The sequence below is a fragment of the Clavelina lepadiformis genome, chromosome 1, assembly GCF_947623445.1.
Source record: "Clavelina lepadiformis chromosome 1, kaClaLepa1.1, whole genome shotgun sequence".
NCBI lineage: Eukaryota > Metazoa > Chordata > Ascidiacea > Aplousobranchia > Clavelinidae > Clavelina > Clavelina lepadiformis.
In genome coordinates, this window is record NC_135240.1 from 22,477,822 (window position 1) to 22,498,845 (window position 21,024).

General features: G+C 34.7%; 2 protein-coding genes across 2 annotated transcripts; one reads left to right on the forward strand and one right to left on the reverse strand.

Annotated features, from left to right (window-relative positions):
• Window positions 1-748: 748 nt before the first annotated feature.
• Window positions 749-12,087, forward strand: LOC143463472 (uncharacterized). Its single transcript, XM_076961957.1, has 21 exons — window positions 749-1,236; window positions 1,401-1,529; window positions 2,512-2,634; window positions 2,822-3,051; window positions 3,157-3,371; window positions 3,457-3,597; window positions 3,806-3,959; window positions 4,097-4,232; window positions 4,310-4,512; window positions 4,667-4,922; window positions 5,117-5,337; window positions 5,667-5,907; window positions 8,346-8,594; window positions 8,859-9,008; window positions 9,116-9,258; window positions 9,354-9,508; window positions 9,873-10,071; window positions 10,227-10,371; window positions 10,522-10,646; window positions 10,738-10,933; window positions 11,117-12,087. Exons 1-21 carry the CDS (start codon window positions 1,041-1,043, stop codon window positions 11,386-11,388), a joined length of 3,879 nt encoding a protein of 1,292 aa, XP_076818072.1. The 5' UTR covers window positions 749-1,040; the 3' UTR covers window positions 11,389-12,087.
• A 2,159-nt stretch (window positions 12,088-14,246) lies between these two features.
• Window positions 14,247-15,622, reverse strand: LOC143463482 (uncharacterized). The gene is made up of 2 exons (XM_076961967.1): window positions 15,487-15,622; window positions 14,247-14,741 (listed from the first exon to the last, which is right to left on the reverse strand). The coding sequence occupies exons 1-2, from the start codon at window positions 15,559-15,561 to the stop codon at window positions 14,307-14,309; spliced, it is 510 nt and encodes a 169-aa protein (XP_076818082.1). The 5' UTR covers window positions 15,562-15,622; the 3' UTR covers window positions 14,247-14,306.
• Between the last annotated feature and the right edge of the window lie 5,402 nt (window positions 15,623-21,024).

Here is a 21,024-nt window from a genome sequence, read left to right on the forward strand (position 1 = left end):
ATCAATGCCGACGAAAACAATAGTACATATGTATGTAAACGAGATATGGTAGATCTATTAATTGAATCAGGTTTAACTTGCAGAAAAACTTGTTTATTAGTTCGATATCTAGTTGTAAACACAAAACATCTTAAAAACTTTTTAAACGCATATATAGCCTACTTTTAATATTTAATTTTGATCTTTGCGGAGATTGCATCAACCTTCTGTATTAAAGCTATCTGGGAAACTCTAAGCAAAGTGAATAAGTTTTTTTTAAGAAAGAATTTTACAAAAGTAAAGAGTAAAATAGTTATTTGGAACCAAGAGAAATAATTTTTTTGTCTGCCGTTGTGGTTGCGTATAGGCCTACTCTAAAAAGTTTTTAGCAATACTTTTTAAAGTCTTACAGGTGTGACAGAATTATCAACGACCTTACACCATTGTTTTATTCAAGTTTTACTGCGTTGCGGGGAAAAGGTTTTTCTGTTTCGCATAAAATATTATAACTAAAGTTCTTGTTTTTATAGCTGTGTTCAGTGCGGTGGTTCACCATTAAAGAATCGGCCTGGCGACAACGGACGCGATACACACGTTACTAAAGCCCTACGGCCAACGGCCTACACAGCACTAGCTATCGAAAGTCTGACAAGTGGGAAATACCCTCTGAAAAATATCACCGCACAGTGAACTTTCCAATAGGTAAGTTCCTCATAAATAGTTCCTGTTTTTTTTCCAGAAAGCAAAGCAGTTCAGACTGCCCAACGCACAAAAGTTTTTATTTGAAACTAATATGCTTTGAAATTGAAAACTTACAAGAATATTAGTTTCAAACTGCACGTTATTGCACAGCAAAAGCATAAAATAGATTATTTTTACAACAAAATAGTAAATTACAAAGCCGCAATTGAGTGTATTTTGTATGTTGACATGCTATGGCAGAAGTTATATAGGAGAGTATTATGCGTCCCGTTTGCGTGTAGTGTTTGCATCCCACACTGTTATTATAAGTTTGCCTTTATATTACACAAGGACTCCGTTGTCTTATATATTCTCTCTAAATGGAAAACAAAAGTTCAGTTAGTAATCAAGTATTAATAAACGGACTACCTGAAGGGTATGGCCTCAGAAGGACACGAGATTTGGCACTAAACTGTCTAGATAGTGAAGATGCGGTGATTGACATTGACTTTAAAGTAAATTTCGATGGAACCAAACAAAGTGACAGCGCTATAGTGTCTTTAAGAAATAAAGCAGGTAAAACCTTAATCACGTAACACTTTACACATATTTTTCTAGTGAAGGCAAGTTAAGGTTTGAAGATATAAAGACTAAAACAACCTCTCCATAACAGCCAGTATTAGGCATATATGCTTTCATAAGGGAGAACGCATTTTGAACTGGAATATTTTATTTCACAGATGTGAACGCACTTATCGAGAAAGCAGTAATTGTAGCTACATTTGGCGGGCAACAACACAATCTCAAGATAACACAAACAAGGCAAAAGACGAAAGTACTCAAGCCAGTCGTCGTTTTTGACACAAATGGTAACTAGCTCTTATTAAGCTGCACTGTTTTATTTGTGAGTGCTTGTTTTGAGTTGACAAGTCTGAGCATTAACTGTCAACTAACTAACTTCACAACTTTTCCTGGAAAAAGTAGATTTTAGGAAATGCTTCACTGTTATTTTTTCATCATGCTTTCATCAGTAAAAATCATGCCCTAATAATTAACTTTTAGTATGATATGGGGGTGTCTCTATCTTTATCCTCAGACTGAAAAAAGTCTTTGCTCGACTTAAACTCGGCAATGATTTATCATCGATCGAATCCCTGCCACCGAGCTTGTCTTATGGTGCAAGTTCTAATCGTCACACTTATTTTTGATTTGTTTTTTGATATACGTTTTGGTATGTTTTGAAAAATTCCATCATTTTAGAAAATGCGTAAAAACCTGTTTGTTCTTGTTAAACGCCTTTAATATAACGTAGGTTAAAACTTGTATAGGCACAAAAGTAAAACTTCATTCTCTGTAAAGCGAACGCAATTGCTTCATAACATAACTTATGTCGACGTTAAACCATTTTGAAAATGGTTTATTATTAACCAATGGACATAGATTAAAAGATGAAGTGTCGAAGTATAATGTCCGGCGCTCTGATCAGCTCTGCTCTGAGCAGTGATGCTCTACAAATTAGGTAGCTATGCAGGTTACCAACGCGGTAATATTTAACCACATTTTATACTAAGACCTGTTTGTAAAAATAAATTTGGCACAAATTAGTACCAGAAGATCAGCAAAAACGTTTGATATGAATCATACAACCACGAGCACGATGTTAAAAAATAAATATGCAAACAAAAAAACGTCAATTATTGTAAGAATAATCTCCATCCTTCTCCATTTTTTGAATACGATTAAGAAATCAACAATTTGATAGTGATAATTAAGCTTTTTAGCAAAAAGAGACGCCATGACATTTAAGGTGGAATCGTAATTTTCCGTTCAATATATTTGTCTTCGTTTTAGATGAGGAGGGCGTTGATAAAAATTCCAGGAAAAAGAACCTTGGCATTGAAAATCAACCAATTGATGAATCGACCTGTGGCAACAACTCGCTTTTTATTGAAAACAATGAAGAGAAGGGAGTTGGTAACACTTAAGTTTTGCATCAATTTTCCACTCTTTTATGACAAGTTCTCTATTTATGGTAAATCAAAGCGGTAAACTGCGCGATGGCCAAGATAGAATTCTGCATTTGACAGACCTATGTTTATTCATTGGCAATCCCTTTCAGTATCCTCACTTTGCTCAAATTAAGTTAAATATTTTCTAAAAGAATCGGTTTCAAATGTCGCGTCAAGAAAATCTCCCAAAACTCTTCGTACATTTGAATATTTTCCTGATGTGAAAAGTGAGGTGATCGAATTCATCAGAAGGTCTCCTAAACATATGGAGTCCCTGTCTAAGGAATTTGAAGGTTTATCGATTGTGAAATTCGAAGAACACAGATTTTCCGGAAAAGAGCCTGCACAGTTTGTCGTCCGCTTTCTGCTTCCACGAAAGAGTGTACGTCAATATATTCCCAAAGCACGTTTTTGCATATGTAAATATATCCAACAAAATGTAAGATAACAAACATTTTGTGCAATTCTTTGCTTTTTTTTCTTCCAGGAAGTAATTGGGCAACAGACACATCACCAATCAGGCTTTGAATCAGAATGCACAAGCAAGATGATGATTTTTCTCCAGAATTTCACTTTCCAATCAGGTCACTTTAAATTCAAGGACTTGGATGAAATTCGTAAAATGAACTTGTGGAGAAATTGTGACTGCGATGTCATAAAAATTGAAATTGACCACAATGTAGACGTATCTGTTTTGGCAAGGTATAGAGATGTTTCGAAACTGTACATGCAACAGCGGTTTATATTCTTTGAACGTTTAATCTTGTGATCTTAAAATCTGCATAAGATGGAATCATCCTAAAGATGGCGACTTCCTAATTGCTGGACTTGAAAATGAGGTTTCTCAAGCATTCAAATGGTTACAAAGTAAAATGGAAAAAGAAAAGAAAACAGAGATGTCTGAATTTGTCAAAGAATGGCAGCTTGAGTAAAATTCTTTTAAATTTCAACAGTACTTATGAGTGCAACGAAATTAGATGCGTATATTGTGGTGCATTTTTATATCACTATGTCGTTGTATACGCCATTGAATGGTTGCATCAGACTTTAAAAGTTCATTAAAACATTTACATCAAGTTTAGGTACATATACATTATACAGTGGTTTTAAATGTCAACTGCCTTATTTTTATATAGATTTCTCAAGGATTGTGGCATTCTTGATGAAATGAAGAATAAGTTTAAAAACTTAGTGATTATCAGCATTGATGATGAGGATTGTAAGCTCACTTTTTATGGATTGAAACATGACGTTGAAAATTGCAAGGTTGAACTTATAAGGCAGTTAAAAGTAAGTTTTAAGATTAAGAATATCATAAGATTAAGGTGTCATTAGTTTTTTTTTGTTACTTGACCATTAGTAATTATGTCATGGTCATGTAACTAAGGTAAAATTGTTGAAAACTGCAATGTTTTATTTTTCTTCAGAAAATTAATTCAACCCGATTGACATTTCTGGAAGATGATAAGATCGACTTCTTGACACGTTCTAAAGGCAGGAAAAATCCCGAATTTGATGTAGTGCAGTTCATTAAGTCACGGTTCCGTCAGAATAATCTAAAATGTAAATGAAAACTGACATGCAAACATATTTTCACGGTTATAAACCCTTTCAACTTTTTCAGTTAAGTTGATATTTAGGTGTCTTACAATGTTCTTCTGAACCGAAACTGAGATACTCCCTTCAGAGTGATTTGGACGGAGGAAAAGTGATCTTAGACGAAATTATTCAATGCCGAAATATTTCGCTAGGTGCTGGTCTTGTTCAACTTCTGGATACTGAGGAATGGAAGAAATTTGAAAAGAATCTTTGTTTATCAAAAACATTAACTCTCAAAATCAACGTGAGTTATTTTATTAGTGAAAAGTCATAGCTTTGAACATGTACTTTGAAAATTTGGAATATTTTTTTAACTTTTATAACCCAGAGCCGTATCCTAACGGAGCTGCTGAGTTGTTCTTACAAACAGCATTAACTGCTATATTATTTGCTCGCAGATGAAAAACTCAAGCATAATTTTAATCGGCGTGGCCAAGTGTTTAACTGAGGGGGAAATACTGTTAAATGAATTTGTCAAAAAGAATATTGTGCAGCATAAAATGATAGAAATGTCCTACCCTGTTTTACGGTTTTTGAGCGAATATCCAAATGAAGTAGAACTTGAAGAAAAACTAAAAAATATTGAATGGCATCCAACATCAGACGGTGCGGGAGGAATTATGTTGCATGGGAAGGCTGAACATATCACAACTGGTATAACTGGGGAAATGCTTATACTTGATGACTTATACAAAATGCTTATAAATATTATTAGACAATTGCTGTCTGACATTATATAAGTTACAAGCATTTGTGTAGCAAGTTGAAAACCCACTTTTCTGATTATATGATACGACATTTTTATTTCTATCTGTTCTCAAGCGTCCATTGACATTTTTTTCTCAAAGCTTTAACAAACGTGGAGGAGTTAATATCCTCAATCAAAACCGAGGAACGTGATGTCAGTGAACCTGGAATTCCTGGGTACTTCCGTGATAGCCCTGGAAGACAATTCCTAAAGACAACGCAGTCAATCACCAAGTGCATCATTCTTGTCGATAAGGCTAATAATAACGATTTGAAGTTGAAAAACGCAAATCCCAAGTCTATTTTACAACAACACTTACTGGTATGTTGGGAAAAACCTGCTTTGTTATATTTTTCACAGCACTTAGTGGACAAAGTTATTTACAACTGTGTTTGCAAACTTTATTTGCAATGAATGAATATCGCTTGTGGCTCAAGACTAAACTCATTTTCATGTTCTTATGGAATGAGATAAACCTTTACTGTGTATTTGTTACTAATCAAATCAAAAGGGTATAAAACAATCAAATACGAATCTGGGTACTGGGTAGAATCTTCTGGCAACGTTTTGGCTACACGTCATATATAATACTTTTTACGCAGCTTTATTTTGCAAATATTTACATTCAGTTATTTTTGTTTTGCTGCTAGGCTGCAGCGACTTGTTCTGGAAGGCTTTTGAAGAATCTGGCTTTAAAACTCTTTTCAATCTTTTTATGGCTGTTGTCTATTTTTATCTTGACCATCTTTGAAAGGATCCTGAAAATATTAACTTTTTTACGTCAAGCACGATTTTACCACACCGTATACGTTCAAGTTAAGAAAGGAGACATTCTCACTTCCAGTTGTGATGTAATTGTCAACCTGACAGGATCCAAGTTTGATCTGACACGTAAGATAAAGTTTTTGGCGGCTGCCCATTGACCAAAAAGATACACATTTTATTTATAGTTTATACCAGGTGTGTGCAACCTGCGGTCCGCAAAGAAAAATTGTGCGGCCCGTGGAGAAGTGCCAATTTTGAATGGTGTGAAGCCCACGAAACGATTTTTTAGTTTAGTCTGGTACGTGCGAGCAATTTAATTTACCCACTTTGCTTTGCAAAACCTACACCCGAGTCCAATTTATTATCTATGCCTATGGCGTACAATGCACTAACATCTAGCTTGTGCAAAGCGAACAACGCAATTCACAAAGCTGTCGATTACTTAGCAGTGAGCTTTTCTAAATCTAGTTTAAAATAAAACTAAGTCTGTAACAGTCTTAACTAATTTACTGAAGCACATCGTAGTGACTTGTAGTCTATTACTGATTTACTGTAAAATGGTTTTCAGTTTACTCATCACTGTGTAATAGCAAATTTGCAGAAGACAAAAGAGAGGAAGGTAGAGGAAGAGAAGCGAATCTTTCAGACAAGATAGACTTTTGTGTGCTTCTTTATTGAAAATACAGATAAAAGGCCTTTATGTCTTATTTGCAATCAAACTGTTAATGTTACTAAAGAGTAAAATGTTAAGCGACACTACGAAACAAAGCATTCTGAAGGTGTTTATGGAAAGCGTCTGCTAGATGTACCCTAAAATGAAGAGTGAGTTCGAGAAAATAAGTCTGTCATGGTGGACGATAGCAAGGCGTATTGATGATCTTGCTTGTGATATTGGTGACACTCTCAGGGATAAGGTGAAGAACTTTGTTTCCTGGAGTTTTGCGATCGATGAATGTACGGACCAGATGGATACTGCACGATTGGCCATATTTGTAAAAGGAGTGGACAAGAGTTAAACGAAACGGAAGAGCTTCTGTCACTACAGTCAATAAAGGGTACGACAACTGGTGCTGATATCTTTGTGAAGTAAATGATGCTTTTGACAAGGTTGGACTGGACTTGTCCAGCTTATGCGGAATCGCAACTTATGATGCTCGATCCATGTCCGGAACTGGTATTGGATTCGTAGGGGTCTTGAAATCGGCCTTGAGGGAGAGAAAAATCAATAACGATATTGCAATCTTTCATTGTATCATTCACCAACAAAATCCTTGAAATTCAAACACGACTTGACCCCGGTTGGCAGTAAATTTTATTCAAGCAAGAGGCCTCAACCATCGCCAGTTTCAAAAGTTTCTGAACGATCTCAACACGACACATCAAGATCTAGTTTTCCCAGGTGCGTTGGTTAAGCACGAGCTGCATGTTGCGACGATTTTATGAACTGCGGAAAGAAGTCGCAAATTTTTTGATACTTTAAAGGACACCCAATAGCTGAAATGGAAAAAAAAATTGGCTATGCAATGTAGCTTTCTTGGTTGATATAACTACGCACCTGAATGAACTCAATACAAGACTGCAGCGAAAAAGCCAAGCCAGTATGCGAATGAAATGTATGGTCACAGAAAAGGTTTTATGAGCAAATTATGACTTTGGAAAACTCAAATACAAACAGGAAATCTTTTCTTCTTTCGTACTTTGAGAGTCTGTGGACAGTATCCTGAGAAGAAAACTGAATTTTCAGATCAACTTAAAAAATTCTTATATGAGTTTTTGGCTCGTTTCAAGGACTTCAAATCTCATGAATATTTTTTTGATATATTCTCTTCGCCATTCAACACAGACGTTGACGAAGCACCAGCTGATATCCAACTTGAACTGATTGATCTCCAAGAGAAGACTGATTTGAAAGCAAAGTATTTGGAAATGAATGTTGGCGATTTTTATCGAAAACATATCAAGCCAGATAACTTTCCGCATTTGAAAAAAGTTATCTGGCTTCCAAAATAGCTCTTTTTAGCTCAATGTATTTGTGCGAACAATTTTTTTCTAAAATGGGCGTCATGAAAGCCCCCTATCGATCGGTTCTGACAGACGAACACTTGGTAAATGTACTTCGACTTGCGAGCACTTCCATTACAGCAAATTTGGAAAACGTTGTCGGTAAAAGAAGCCAGCTGCAAATTTCTCACTGAATTCGTTTAAAGTCGACAATAAATTTAAATAGCAGTTTTTCTTTAGAAATTTATGCGTCTGAACTTATTATTTCTGCAAGGAGATAACCCCTAATGCCATAAGATCAATAACAAAAGGACACTATTTTTTGTGCCTGCAACTACTGGAAAGCATATGTTAAATAAAAAGGCGGCCCGCCGTTTCACCCAGTTATTTATATCTGGCCCTTCTGTAATAAATATTGCACACCCCTGGTTTATACTAATATAATAATCTTCATTAACAAAGTTTATGAAGTGCTAGACAAAAATTCTGCTTCTGCCAAAAGATTATGATGAATTTATTTAATTTAATACAATGTCATAAATTTCATTTATTAACTATTTTAGGGGGGGAACTTTCAGCAAAACTAGTTGCCAAAGCTGGAACAGGCATTGTTCAAGAATGCAGTACAAACCCGCAGTATTCCTCGACTCACTGCAGAGTGACAAGTGGTGGTGGGTTAAATTGTAAAAACGTGTTGCATTTAGTCAGCCCCAAAGATGCAAAATACGTGAGTAAGTCATTGAAAACTGCATTTGATGTTGTGGAAAAGAAACTTAAACTGTCTTCTGTAGCTGTACCGGCGATTGGAACTGGTATGGGCTTGGTATATAGACGAATAGTTAGCTGTGTTATAGCATAGCGTAAAACGTTTCAGTGATTAAATTGAACATAAATAGATTGTTCTGTGTTTAAAGTTTTTAATCTGTTGCTTTATAGTCTGTATGTATATTTAGTTTTGCTTATTCTTATGGCAGGCCCAAAGTCATTAAGATAATTTTTACGATATTAACTTAAACCTTCTGTTACAATCCTGAGAAGAACTCGTGTATCAGCAAAGTTAATGTTTTGTTTTTTAGGTAATCTTAGATTGTTACCTGTGGATATTGCAAAAGCTACCCAGGATGCCCTAGACACTTTTGCTAAAACAAAACCATCTTTTTTGCGGCGCATCGACATAGTTATATTCCAGGCTTCAATGCTGCAGGATTTCCAGAAGATAATTCTCTGTAATGAATGTATTTTAAAAGATTTGATACAATTTAACGTAAAGTATTCTACACACAAACATGGTCATACAATTTAATTTGAGATATATCTGTTTTTATTTTCCCAGCTGGTAGTAACAATGATCATAACATTAATAAAAATCCTTTTACAAAAAAACACGAGTCCATCATACCAAAAGAAGGTTTTGGTGAAAAAAAAGATTCCGTCAAACTTTCGCTCTGCGCTGCTAACCAAATCAATATAATCAACGTAAGAAGTAACATTAAATTCTATTGTCAAGAAACCTTTATTTCATTTAATAGTTACATTCTATTGAAGACAAACTACTTCCACATATCATTTAGGCATGGCAGCAAATAAAGGAACATGTGCATCAGAAAAGTGATACAAAAGAGATAACTGATGATTCTGTCGCCTATCTTGATGAAAAGGCAGAGAAGAAGCTAATTGCTCTTGAAACAAATCACAGAGTCAAACTTCGGAAAAGCACCGACATACTGTAAGTATTCCTATATAAGTTAGTTACAGAAAAATTGTTAATAAATTGAGTTGTACTGGCTGGACTTACCGCAACGTTTTCTTAACTATAAAGTTTTATTGACTTCATCTTATATTTTTCGGCATTTATCTTTAGTTTAGTATGTACAAAATGTAGTTAGTGATACTAAAAGCTGCTATAGAATAACTTAATTATAAAAGGTATGTACTTTTATTCTGTTTAAACTATTGGTTGAATGTCCTAGTCAAAATCTACTTTCTTGTGGAAGTTAGTGATATATGTTTAAGATTAACTTCATCCATTAAAAACTAACCAGTTGTTAGGTTGTGTTCCACCACTAATGATGATGATAATGTAAATACAGAGGAAAGCAGAAGATAACTCTTTTAGGTATCGAAGACAATGTCAAGGATGCTTATGCTGCAGCTTACGAAGTTGTTCAAGAGTACAAACAGATTCTTACTTTCGCTGAGTACGTAATTTGGCAATACCGTGATAGGAAATCCAATACCTGGAAAAACTTCCCACTAAGAGAAAATTGGAAAACAGAGAATGCATACAAGGTCAGGTGCCGTGGCAATACTTTGCACTTTCTGCAAATGAAGTTTATTTGTTTTTTTATGGATATGTGTTCCAACAGCATTGTTTCGATTTGAAGATATCTCCAATCAGCTCTGCTTGATATAATATACTTGTTCTGACGTCTAATTATATGTAGAAAAATGAAAAAGGTTCCATACGTTTGTCTGTTAAAGTGGGATCGACCAAGCAAGTTTGTGTCTTAGATTTTTCTAAAATGGAGGCAACTTGCCTAGGATTTGATTTTTCCGAGCAGATTTATCGTAATTTGTGGTCAACAAAAGGTGACTGCCATTTGTATTGGTTTTATTTTCGTAGAGCCTACATTACTTATTCATCTGCAGTGTTTGTAAATTAGTAAAATAAAATAATTAGCAAATTAAATTTTTGGTTTTTAATGATTCATAACAATAATTGCTCTTGTTCTTTGATAGACTGGCCAACATTCTGGAGCGATATGAATGGATTCCCATGGTTGCTGGAGAATGTACCTCAAAACTCCAAAGAGCATCAAAATGTCTTAAGTCAGTTTTCTAGCGGTGGCTTAAACATTTCTCAGGTTTGTTTGGTATTTGAAACTCGATAAAAGTAAACCTATTTAGGATTGTTACGGCATGAATTTAGGCTATAAAAGAACATTTCCGTTGTAGGCGACCCTTCAACGTGTTCAAAACCCAACACTTTACCAGCAGTTTATCGCACAAAAGGGCAAAGTTGAAGCCAGAATGAAAGCTGCTGGAATTACTAATATTCCTGTAACTCAACAACTTTTTCATGGAACCTCAGCTGACGTATGCCAGAAAGTGTACAAGGATGGTTTTGATAGAAGCTATGCTGGGAAAAACGGTGTTTTGATTTTATCTAATACTATGAAATATATTTTCAACAAAACTACATATTTCAACAAACTAAGAGTTACAACGTTTACCTGTGACATACTTTCAGCTTATAAAACTTTCTTATGTTGTGCAATGCTGTATGATTAGGCTAAAAATTCATGTTTCAACTACCGTTTTTTAACACTTTCAGCCACAATGTATGGCAGAGGAGTTTACTTCGCAAAGACTGCGCAATACTCAAATGGTTATGCAACACCAGATGCGAATGGCCAGAGACGAATGTTTCTTGCTGAAGTTGTCACTGGTGAATATTGTCAAGGAGACCAATCAGTAATCACACCGCCGTTCAAATCAAACCAAATTGATCTTTACGACAGTGTGGTTGATAACCCAAGTTCACCAAGCATATTCGTTGTGTTTAAAGATGCAAGTGTTTACCCATTGTATCTTTTAACATATTAAATAACATCATGGTTTTGTATTGTACATACAGGCCATATGTGCATCCAGTTTGATACTTTTTTATCATACGTATTACTTAAATGTTTTAAAATAACACTATCATTCTATTAGTTGAACTAATTGAATTAATTGTAGCTAAAACTTGTACCATTTCAAGTATTCTGCGATAAATCTTGTTGTTTTTATTTGACAAAACTGTTTATTCACACTCATTGTTATAAAAGATTCATGAAGTTGCTAAAAGGAAACAAACTGCAAGCAGACATATAATTTTATTGGCTAACTAAGCAAACAAATAGCCAGCAGTTTGTTTGCTTTTAGCAACTTCATGGTACTTGAATAGTATTTTGACTTTACCCACTGTATAAAAGATCTTTCACAAAAAACGTATAAAAACATTTTCCCAAAAGGATATGGGTAATGGTGATAGTATGATGGTAGCTTAGGGATGGCCTAAGCCAAGCCAAGTCTTACTGTTTGACTCCGAAATAATTGTTTTGACTCCGTTGCGTTTACTGTCTCAGTAATGTTTCTTCAAATCAACACCAACTTCATAAAGTCAAATTGTTATATTGTCCGAATAAGTTGTCACATCGAAACCAATTAATCACCATTCCACATTTGAATAGAACTATCACTTGAATTCAATACTGAATAAGCCAAAACGTAAAACAGATCCAAAACTAAAAACCGAGAGAAGTACTAGCAAGTCCTGAAGGGACAAGCCCTTGCAGAGACTCGCCAGACCGGATTTTAACCAAGCGTAAGCTTTTATATCATTATCTCTGCCAATCAGCAAATGACATGTCATTATTACACTGCTACCATAAAACCACGTATCGCATACATTCTACGTCATCTAAACGTTTCATCAAGTACACTCAAACTTTACGCCGTGATGCTACTTGAAATACTTATATCTGCGTCCAATATGTCAGTTAGAAATACAATTTCTTTGAATAACAGAATTTTACCAAGTGAAACACAGCTGTCTAAATATTCAATTTTATCTAACTGGAGAAAATGCAAAAACTTATGCAAAATGCCAATTTATATAACTAATTGCAATTACTATTATGATCCCCACAAGGATGTGAAATTCTTTTGCCAGCTAAACTTTAAGAGACTTTTCCCAGAAAACTTATTTCTTTTTATGTATTGTGGTAGTCTTACAGCAAAAGTACGTATTATGTTAAATATTTGGTAAGTCTCAGCATCCTTAACATTCTCCTAAAAACGGTCAGATCGGTCCTAAATAAGCGAACTTCGATTTAAAATAAGAAACATCATGATTTGATGAGTTAAGGTGGCGTCAAACACCAATAAATGCCATAAAATCTTTGTTTGCTTTCTTATACAGTAAATTTACTAAAAGACTGATTACTTGAAAAATCCTCCATGGGGCTCCCTGAAATTTTGCATGTCAATTTAGTATGCTTTGGACTAACATTTCATGAAATGCCATCAAAAAAACATGATTCAAACTTTTTTACAGAGGCGCAAAATAAACACTAGAATTTTTGGTCTAAAAAACTCAATTTTAGCTACTTTCATGTTAATTTTTAGCCTAACTCTGCACACGATCTGGGACATCGAAGCACGCCAACTGCTAGGGTAATTCCCAGACTAGTAAACAACACCAACCATGCTGCCTTCTGATTGGTCTAAACATGTTTTTTAAAGCCCTACGTAGGACCAAAGAGATTTAGACATTTGTTTAAATCTCTTTGGTAGGACGTACAACAAATTCATAAAGATCTTAGTTTTAGTTGTTTGACGCCTCCTTTAGGAATCTCTTATGTTGAGTCCCTCTAAATCTCTTAATGTTGAGACCCTACTTTTTCTAATTGAGAGGTCGCAACTACAATGGTTTGGATATGTCACCAGAATGCTCCAGGAAAGACTTTCAAATAAAGCTATGTTTGTTACACCAACCGGTAAGAGACCAACAAGTCCAAGAATCAGGTGGTACAGTCACTGACCTGGCCTATTTAACACTACATTGGTATCCGTTTAGCCGTGCGGGCAGCCGTGGCGAAAAGTTGCTGTTCCAGGAGCTCTTAGAGCTGCTGTCTTTACAACCCTCCTGAAATGAAAAAGTGGGTTTTAAATGAATAAAGAAAGATATTTATCAGAGCAATGTATTTACTATACTTGTATTTAATTAAAGGCTTGACCAGTGCACACACTTCTTGATCACACTTTTAGTATATCGCGTTATTCATGATTTCTCATCTTATGTGCAGATTGCCTTGTTCGTGTCGTTTTCCAATGTATGTTTGTATAAGTTTTACTTTTAGCTGATTGCTTGTAGTCTTTCAAATGGTCTTATCACACTTTATTTGTCACATATTTCTTCCTCAGGCTGTTGCGTGCACGTGGTTAATTACGCGCTGATTTTTAGGTTATGTGCACTTTAGTAGAAGTAGAATCTGTCGAGATTTGATCGAGCTCTTGCGCAAACATGATTTTCTGTTTACCTCTGGCTTACTATTTTTGACTAAGATGCACCAGCTATGATGGGTACCTCTTAATTTTTTTCTCTGAATCTCGTTAATAAAAGCACAAAATTCGGTCAAAAAGTCTGGTCATTAGTTGAAGAACAAACCTGGCATCTAAGATGACAGGAAAAAACGCCACAGTAGCACTGGAAACCAATAAATACAAAAGAAATATCAAAACATATTACAAAAATTTCATAAAATAATTCACAAATTTCTATCTAAGTCGTGCATGTGCTAATTTATGCAGCTATCAGTTTCATGTTCATTCATTCACAAAATTTACCAATTACACGTACAAGCAAAATTTTCGTGAGCCATATTTTTACGCTTAATTATTACTGTCCACAAGTAATATATTGTTTTGTATAATTCTTTTGCATATTACTATAGAAAAAGCATCAACAATAAGCATCATTAAATTGCTCGGTTAAAACCCCAGAACGTCATTTCGGGGTTGTTAAATTCCATTTTTACGACCTTGATGTCACCACCACTTGAAATTAAAACATTTTTATCTTTTCCGTTTGTATCATGAACGATGGTTTGATTTTTCCTGTACCTGCTTTTCTTAAATGAACAATTCTTTTTAGAAAACTTTTTATGTTGAATTAACTCAAACGTTTTCTGGTGCTTGTTGATACAAATATAAAAGTCTTTTGAGAAAGTTTGCAGAGTGAATGTTCCTTCTTTTAAGTTACTTTTCAGCCAAAATGTTTGCTTCGATATGCTTGAATCAGTTCTCGTTTGCACGCGTACACGGCCACTAGATTTTGCAGTCCACACTCTGTCGTCCACTTTGCTACCTCGCTCAGTTATGGACACCTTACGAGCAGGAAGGACGAATGTGATCTAAACATTTTGTAAAAAATGGTGTAAGAAACAAAGGTATTTTAATACAAACATTGCCATAATATTAACATAGATTAAACCTGAACCCTTCCAATAAAATTAGCTACGAAAAATTACTTATACACTCTGTTTTATTTCAAACGAAGCATATAAATGAGATTTATCAATTAGTGTTTAAATTGACTCACTGCACGACGATCCTGTTTTGATTACTTTTATTCCACTTTCGCAACTGATTAACAGCTGTTTGCTGCTGTTTTTTTTTTATTTATTTATTCACTTCTGTGCATTTTTCTTTCCTGCGGCGTAACTTCGTTGTCCCTAAAAGGGTTCAATGACTAGCACTCAGCTCCATGCTTATTGCGTGCGACGCATGATATCTATAAATTTGTTTGTTCGGGTTTTGTCCCCTTTCCCGAGTTTTTGAACAATGATTTGTTTTTGCACTTGGACTTTGAGAAGTGCGTATGTATGGGTGCATTTTACCAAATACCTAGCTAGCTTTCAGCTAGTGCTTCAGGTGTTTTATTTTAGTTTTTGCGCTTTTAAGCGGACCCAGAGAATGCAGTGGACTGACGTCAAATAATCTATACTGCTACTAAAGTTTTTATCAGTAATGTACTGAAACGTTATCAGCTGTTTTAAATGGTTTTACGCGGCCTACCGTGAATTTAGAATAAAAAACTTGACTACCTGGACAACAGATAAGTCAGAAAGTAAGAGTTAATACCAAATTAACACCTACCCCATATTCAAACTGGAGCAGTAAGAAAAAAACGACGATCTTCATTCGAATTCCGTTTCTTTTTTTACCTTGCATCAGTTAGTAAACAAAAATCAATTTAAACCTTTGATTATTTTAGAAAAGATATTTTGGCCCTGCGAAACATTGAAAACTGAATTATTTGATATTTCAATCATAAAATCAAATACACACCTTTTCACACCTGGAAGATTCTATTGTTGTTGCGCTGTATAGAAATAATCTTTAGCAGTAAATAGTCTTTTTTATTTTAAACTAAGTTGAAACGTTACATGTATTTGTAGGACTTAACTATAATCGGACAGCAAAATTCAAAGAAGCAGTACGCATGCCCTTTTCCTAAAACTTGGGGTCTAATATAAGTCTCGCCAATAGCTTCAGCTTTTCACAAGTATAATATGGCCTTAGAGATATATAGAACTGTCTCTGTCACAGTACTTGCTGATCTTTCTCGTTAATGAAAAGTGGACAACACATCGCATTTATAAAGTCAGCAAAGGCAATAAAATCTTTAAAAAATCGTTGTTAGGAGCATGAAATGTTGTAATGTTTTAATTCGGGAGTTCCCTAAAAATGGAGGTGGTTACGCTGAAGCCTATTAGTCATGAATAGTTTCTTGAAAGTCATGTTGTTTTCTAGCATGTGACGAAAAATTGCAATATTAACTTGTACTATCAACCTAAAAAATCAGACGTTTAACCAACCTAAAAGTTGGTCTTCATACCTCATTAAAGAATAAAGGAAATCAACAACGGACAAATCTCAAACAACTTTATTAATAGCCCATCAACTCTCGTAATTACCAACAAGTTTAGCTACAGCTATAATGGTCACAGTCATAAGACCAATGTATATCAGGTGTGAATGACAAAGCAAAACGTCTAAAAACGGAAATAAATAAAAATACACATTACTGATTTTCATTCCACCCATTCTGCATTAACTCCATTTCAGAATTGAATAGAATCGAAAACAATTGTTTATCGGATTTTCAATATCCTTGTATTTTTCTGAAAGAAAAGCAGAAAAAAGCTAAAATATAATATCATTTCTTATATAGACCTTGATAAGTTAACAAAGAAAATACTTTACTTTTTGGTAACATCATTATGTTTGTAAATTTTGGTTATGTCAAGCTTAATATTTTGGTGACATAGTAATGATGTACATTAGTTTCATCAGCACTTGAGTTTTATAACGATGTTTCATAGTCATGCATAGGCTATGTGGAATACAGATTCGATATTGTGCATTTAGAATGGGTTTGAAATACCACGGTATTTGTATAAGGATACTCCTAACTCCAAAAACTTATTTGGCATCGTTTCTTAAAGCCTTGGCGAAGGTCTTTCTTTCCAGCAGCTGTCACGGTTTTTGTTATTCACGATCTTCATCGCTAGATTTAACTGGTATTGAAGGCAACTATTTATAAATTTAGATAAATTTCGTCTTGCACACATTTCTTTGTCATGATCAAGTTGCTGGGATGGTGCATTATCAAAATATTATTTTGTCACTTTGAACCCTTTTTATACAGGACAGGATCAGAACCATTTCATTGACATGCGCAGAGCTTTTTGTGTACGCTTTTCGACATTTCAACAAGCTTCTGAAGCTCGCGGTGTGCAGTAGTTTATCGTTGATTCCAAGAGTTAGAAATAGTAATCCGACAGGATATAATGAGTAATTCTGAAGGGTGTGATGAGACCCTTTTCCCGATGATAAAATCCACCATGGCAATTTTCCGACTACACTGGTACTGCCAACTCCATAAGCATTGCAAAAATTTGGGATTTTGCAAGATTCTTATGTTTTTGGTGTTGAATTAAGCGAGATATTACCATTCTTCGAAATTGTGTTTCGAAAATGCGTTATAAACTTGGTCTAAAGGCAGAAAACCCGTTCTCATGCCTCCGCAGACACAGTTACACGCCGTCAAGCCCAAACTTTAGTAAGTTAGATGAAAAAACGATGAAACATTGTTCAAAAAATTCGGAAAATTTCGAATATGTTGGTATAGAGCGCTGATAAAAGTTAATGAGCCTGGACGCAACGACAAGACGAAACTAACTTGGACGCAAACGCAAAACTAACTTGACCTTTCGACACATAAAATAGCGCTTAATGGATAAGTTACATAGTTACACAGCAAACGTGCAAAGGTTTTGTTGTCATTCAAACCTTATTTGTTTGCAGTGGGCAACGTTTCTATTTTTTACAAAATAAAACCGACCAGAAAACCTGAAAAGAATTTTAGGCGAAAAAAATCAGTAGACATGAACACCCACTTAGCGTGACCAAAATTATGACGTAGTGTCTTAGAGAAAAGCATTTATTTAAAAACAACGTTCGAGTTTCTGTTTTCATAAATTTTCAACATTTCGACAACAATAGCATGTGGGTAAATTCCCATTAAGCATATTCTTAAACAGAACATTTGAATACATTATTGATATGCTTCATGAACTTTATTAATATAACTTAAATGTATAGGCTAAGCGTCACAAGCAATTAAGGAGACAATTTTCAATATCAAGAGTTTAGTCCACTGCAGATGAACATCGTCAATCCACTTTTATGCTAAATTAGCTTAAGATTCGAATTCCATGTGGCAGTTAAAGTCATTTCATCGTCATGAGTTTTCTTCATCATTACGTTAAGATCCCCATTCAAACACAAATTCAATTTTTGAATAACGCAACGTATTTGATCCAAGAATCAAATGAATTTATGAAAAAGCATAACGTGTTGATGTGTGACTTGGAGTGAATTAGTTGGGCCACAAAAACAAAGGCGAACACGCAGACAAACTTACGGAAACTAATTTGCATTTAGTTACATTGAGCAGTTTGTTTTGATTCTGGCTGTTGACGGTGCTATGGCAAGAGCAGGAAGTTTCAATGCTTGTAGTTTACAGAAAATTTGCATTTTATTGTTACACCTGACAAAACAAGCTCAAGCTTGCGAAAGTTCGTGTGAATAGATTAAAGCTAATTTTGAAAGTTTTTTGTTTTAAAACGTTACAACCAAGATAAATATCATGCTAGCCAGAATTCAAAAATTTAATTTCGTTGATCGCATTTTTTTATTTACGACTCTTTATCGGAAGTATACGGACAGGGTTGTAATAACTTAAAAATTAAAACAATAATTAACTTAGTAACCAAAACCTAAATTTTTCTTTTAATTTAAATATAACTTCAATTAACTCCTAAGTAACGTACGGTATATCGATGTTTTACAGACCCCTTCCCCTAACGTATCTGCCTATATTTTCCAACGGGCTGGGCGACTTACTTTGAAATAGTCATTTTTTATTATTTATTATATTATCATCATTGGTTTAGATGACAGTACGAGAAGGGGGACTAACCTACAACAAAAAATTTCTCTTGTATAATTGTTGATTACATCAACTTAGTACGACGTGTAGATGGATTCAAAGCCAAAATTCGAAGACGCTTGGCTTTGCATTCCTAAGAAGGTTAGAAGGTTTGAACATTGTAATGTAACCGCATATGATAGCATATTATCAACAAAACTTAAACTATTAATATTTAGAAAGGTAATCTTTGTATTTGATTGCAGAATTTCCTAATACTTCGACCGATATAGGCGGGCGTCCATGGAAATTGGAAACGTTATCACAACAATTATCCGAGTACCAAACAATTTTCAAGAAATATGCCAACAAAGCCCTGAATATTAGCCACCAATGTCAGGTTGATGCAAAAACATTTTCAAATTTATTTCATTTAGTTCAGGAGAAAATTTCGATGGTAACTACAGTTTTACAAAACTTACGTACCGTAACCTATATTTTTGGAAATACGAAAACCGTCAGATACCAAAAATTACTTTTATAAGTTTGTTGTAGATTCAACGAATTCAAAATCCAACACTCCACAAGCAATTTGTTGCTCAAAAAAGATGATCGGAGACAGAATGAAAGCAGATAAAATCTCAAATCCTGTCACTCGGGAACTTTTTCATGGAACATAAGCAGATGCTTTTCCAGACGGAAATGCTTTTGCATGCAAATGTTTCTTTTCAGCGTAGGAATGTCACCAATGGCAGCACATGAATTGGTAAAGTATTCCTGATTTTTTTTACCGGTACCAGACTAAGCTAGAGCCAAGCCTGAACCGTAACTGGCACTTATTTATGGCAATAACCCCTACATATTATTAAAAATCTTTTCACCAGTATGTTCACTGACAACTACTCTTTGATTTAAAGCCAACTTGTGGTCGGACTTCCACCTCCCTTTAACGTTACTGGTTTATTAAAATGTTTGTGTTCTATAGATGGGCAGTACTGCGGTACCATGGCACCGAATTACTGTACCGCGGTACTTTTTTGGAAAAGAACCGATACCGAATTTCTGTAGGAATTACTCTTTTCAGGAAATTTCACACGGTTCCGGTACTCGGTGCTTTCACGTGATAATTTCAAAATTTAAACAAGTATGTTTTTAAAAATACATGCTAAATAAACCTTAATTCTAAATTTAGCATCTGTTGATCTTTTTTAATCTAAAAATGTCAAATAAAATTTGCAAGCGATAAACGTCACATACGTTTTGACCTGAAGTAACCTTTACCGGGAAGATAATAGCGGCAAACATTGCATTTGCAGCAGCAACTTTTACTAAAAAGTAGCGGTAACGAGTACCGACAAAGTACCGCACTACTTTTTAAAATACTACGGAATACCGGAATCGTCGGTAAATTTTTGACCAAGTATCGGTACCGTTACCGACGGTACTTTCAAAGTAACGATTGCCCACCTCTGCTCTTATATTTCCAGTTCAAGGTTTTTGGAAAATAATTTGTAGCTTTAAATGCTATTTTTGTAATCACATACTTTTAAATAAGATCAAAAAATTACAAATTATGACATATACGCGTTATGCGCTTTCGTGTTATTATAAACCGATATGCCTCATGATCATAGCGGTTCAAATTTAGTTTCGCTACGGGTGAATTCCCAGCTTGGTAAATGAATTTGTTTTCAATTTGTGTGTTTTGCTAAAAATGACTTATCGTTTGTATCTTTCAAATTGATTCTTTAAAGGATGATTAAACCGTTTGTAATTGCATATTGTGTTACGTTAATGTAGGCGCATTACCTGTAATATAATACAAAGCAAATTGTTTTCACAAAACTTGAAAAGTATTTTGAAAGGGATCATTTTTGTAGGGGAATACCCTTTATAAAAAGTACAGTTTCGCCACTAATCAGCCAAGCAAACAAGCCGTGAACCCATGACAATTTCCATGACTTTAATATTATACTTATGAATAATATACAGAAATGGCACAAAAAAGTGACATAAAACATCAAGTTGCCGTAAATGGATTACCAGAAGGATATGGACTAAGCAGGACTCAAAATCTTTTGCATGACTATTTGGAAACTGAAGATGCGATTGTCAAAATTGAGTTTGCAGAAAACCATGATGGAACAGAGAAGCAAAGTATTGCTATCGTTACATTAAAGGAAGATAAATGTAAGCAA

What these genes read in the sequence shown, in the direction of transcription:
- LOC143463482 (XM_076961967.1), bottom strand. Translation starts at nt 15,561, where the DNA reads ATGCAAGGTAAAAAAAGAAACGGAATTCGAATGAAGATCGTCGTTTTT. An exon ending in TGCTCCAGTTTGAATATGGG is followed by an intron (nt 14,742 to 15,486) that starts GTAGGTGTTAAT and finishes CAAAATGTTTAG; the next exon opens with ATCACATTCGTCCTTCCTGC.
- LOC143463472 (XM_076961957.1), top strand. Translation starts at nt 1,041, where the DNA reads ATGGAAAACAAAAGTTCAGTTAGTAATCAAGTATTAATAAACGGACTA. An exon ending in GGCTGAACATATCACAACTG is followed by an intron (nt 4,923 to 5,116) that starts GTATAACTGGGG and finishes TTTTTCTCAAAG; the next exon opens with CTTTAACAAACGTGGAGGAG. An exon ending in ATCCAAGTTTGATCTGACAC is followed by an intron (nt 5,908 to 8,345) that starts GTAAGATAAAGT and finishes TAACTATTTTAG; the next exon opens with GGGGGGAACTTTCAGCAAAA.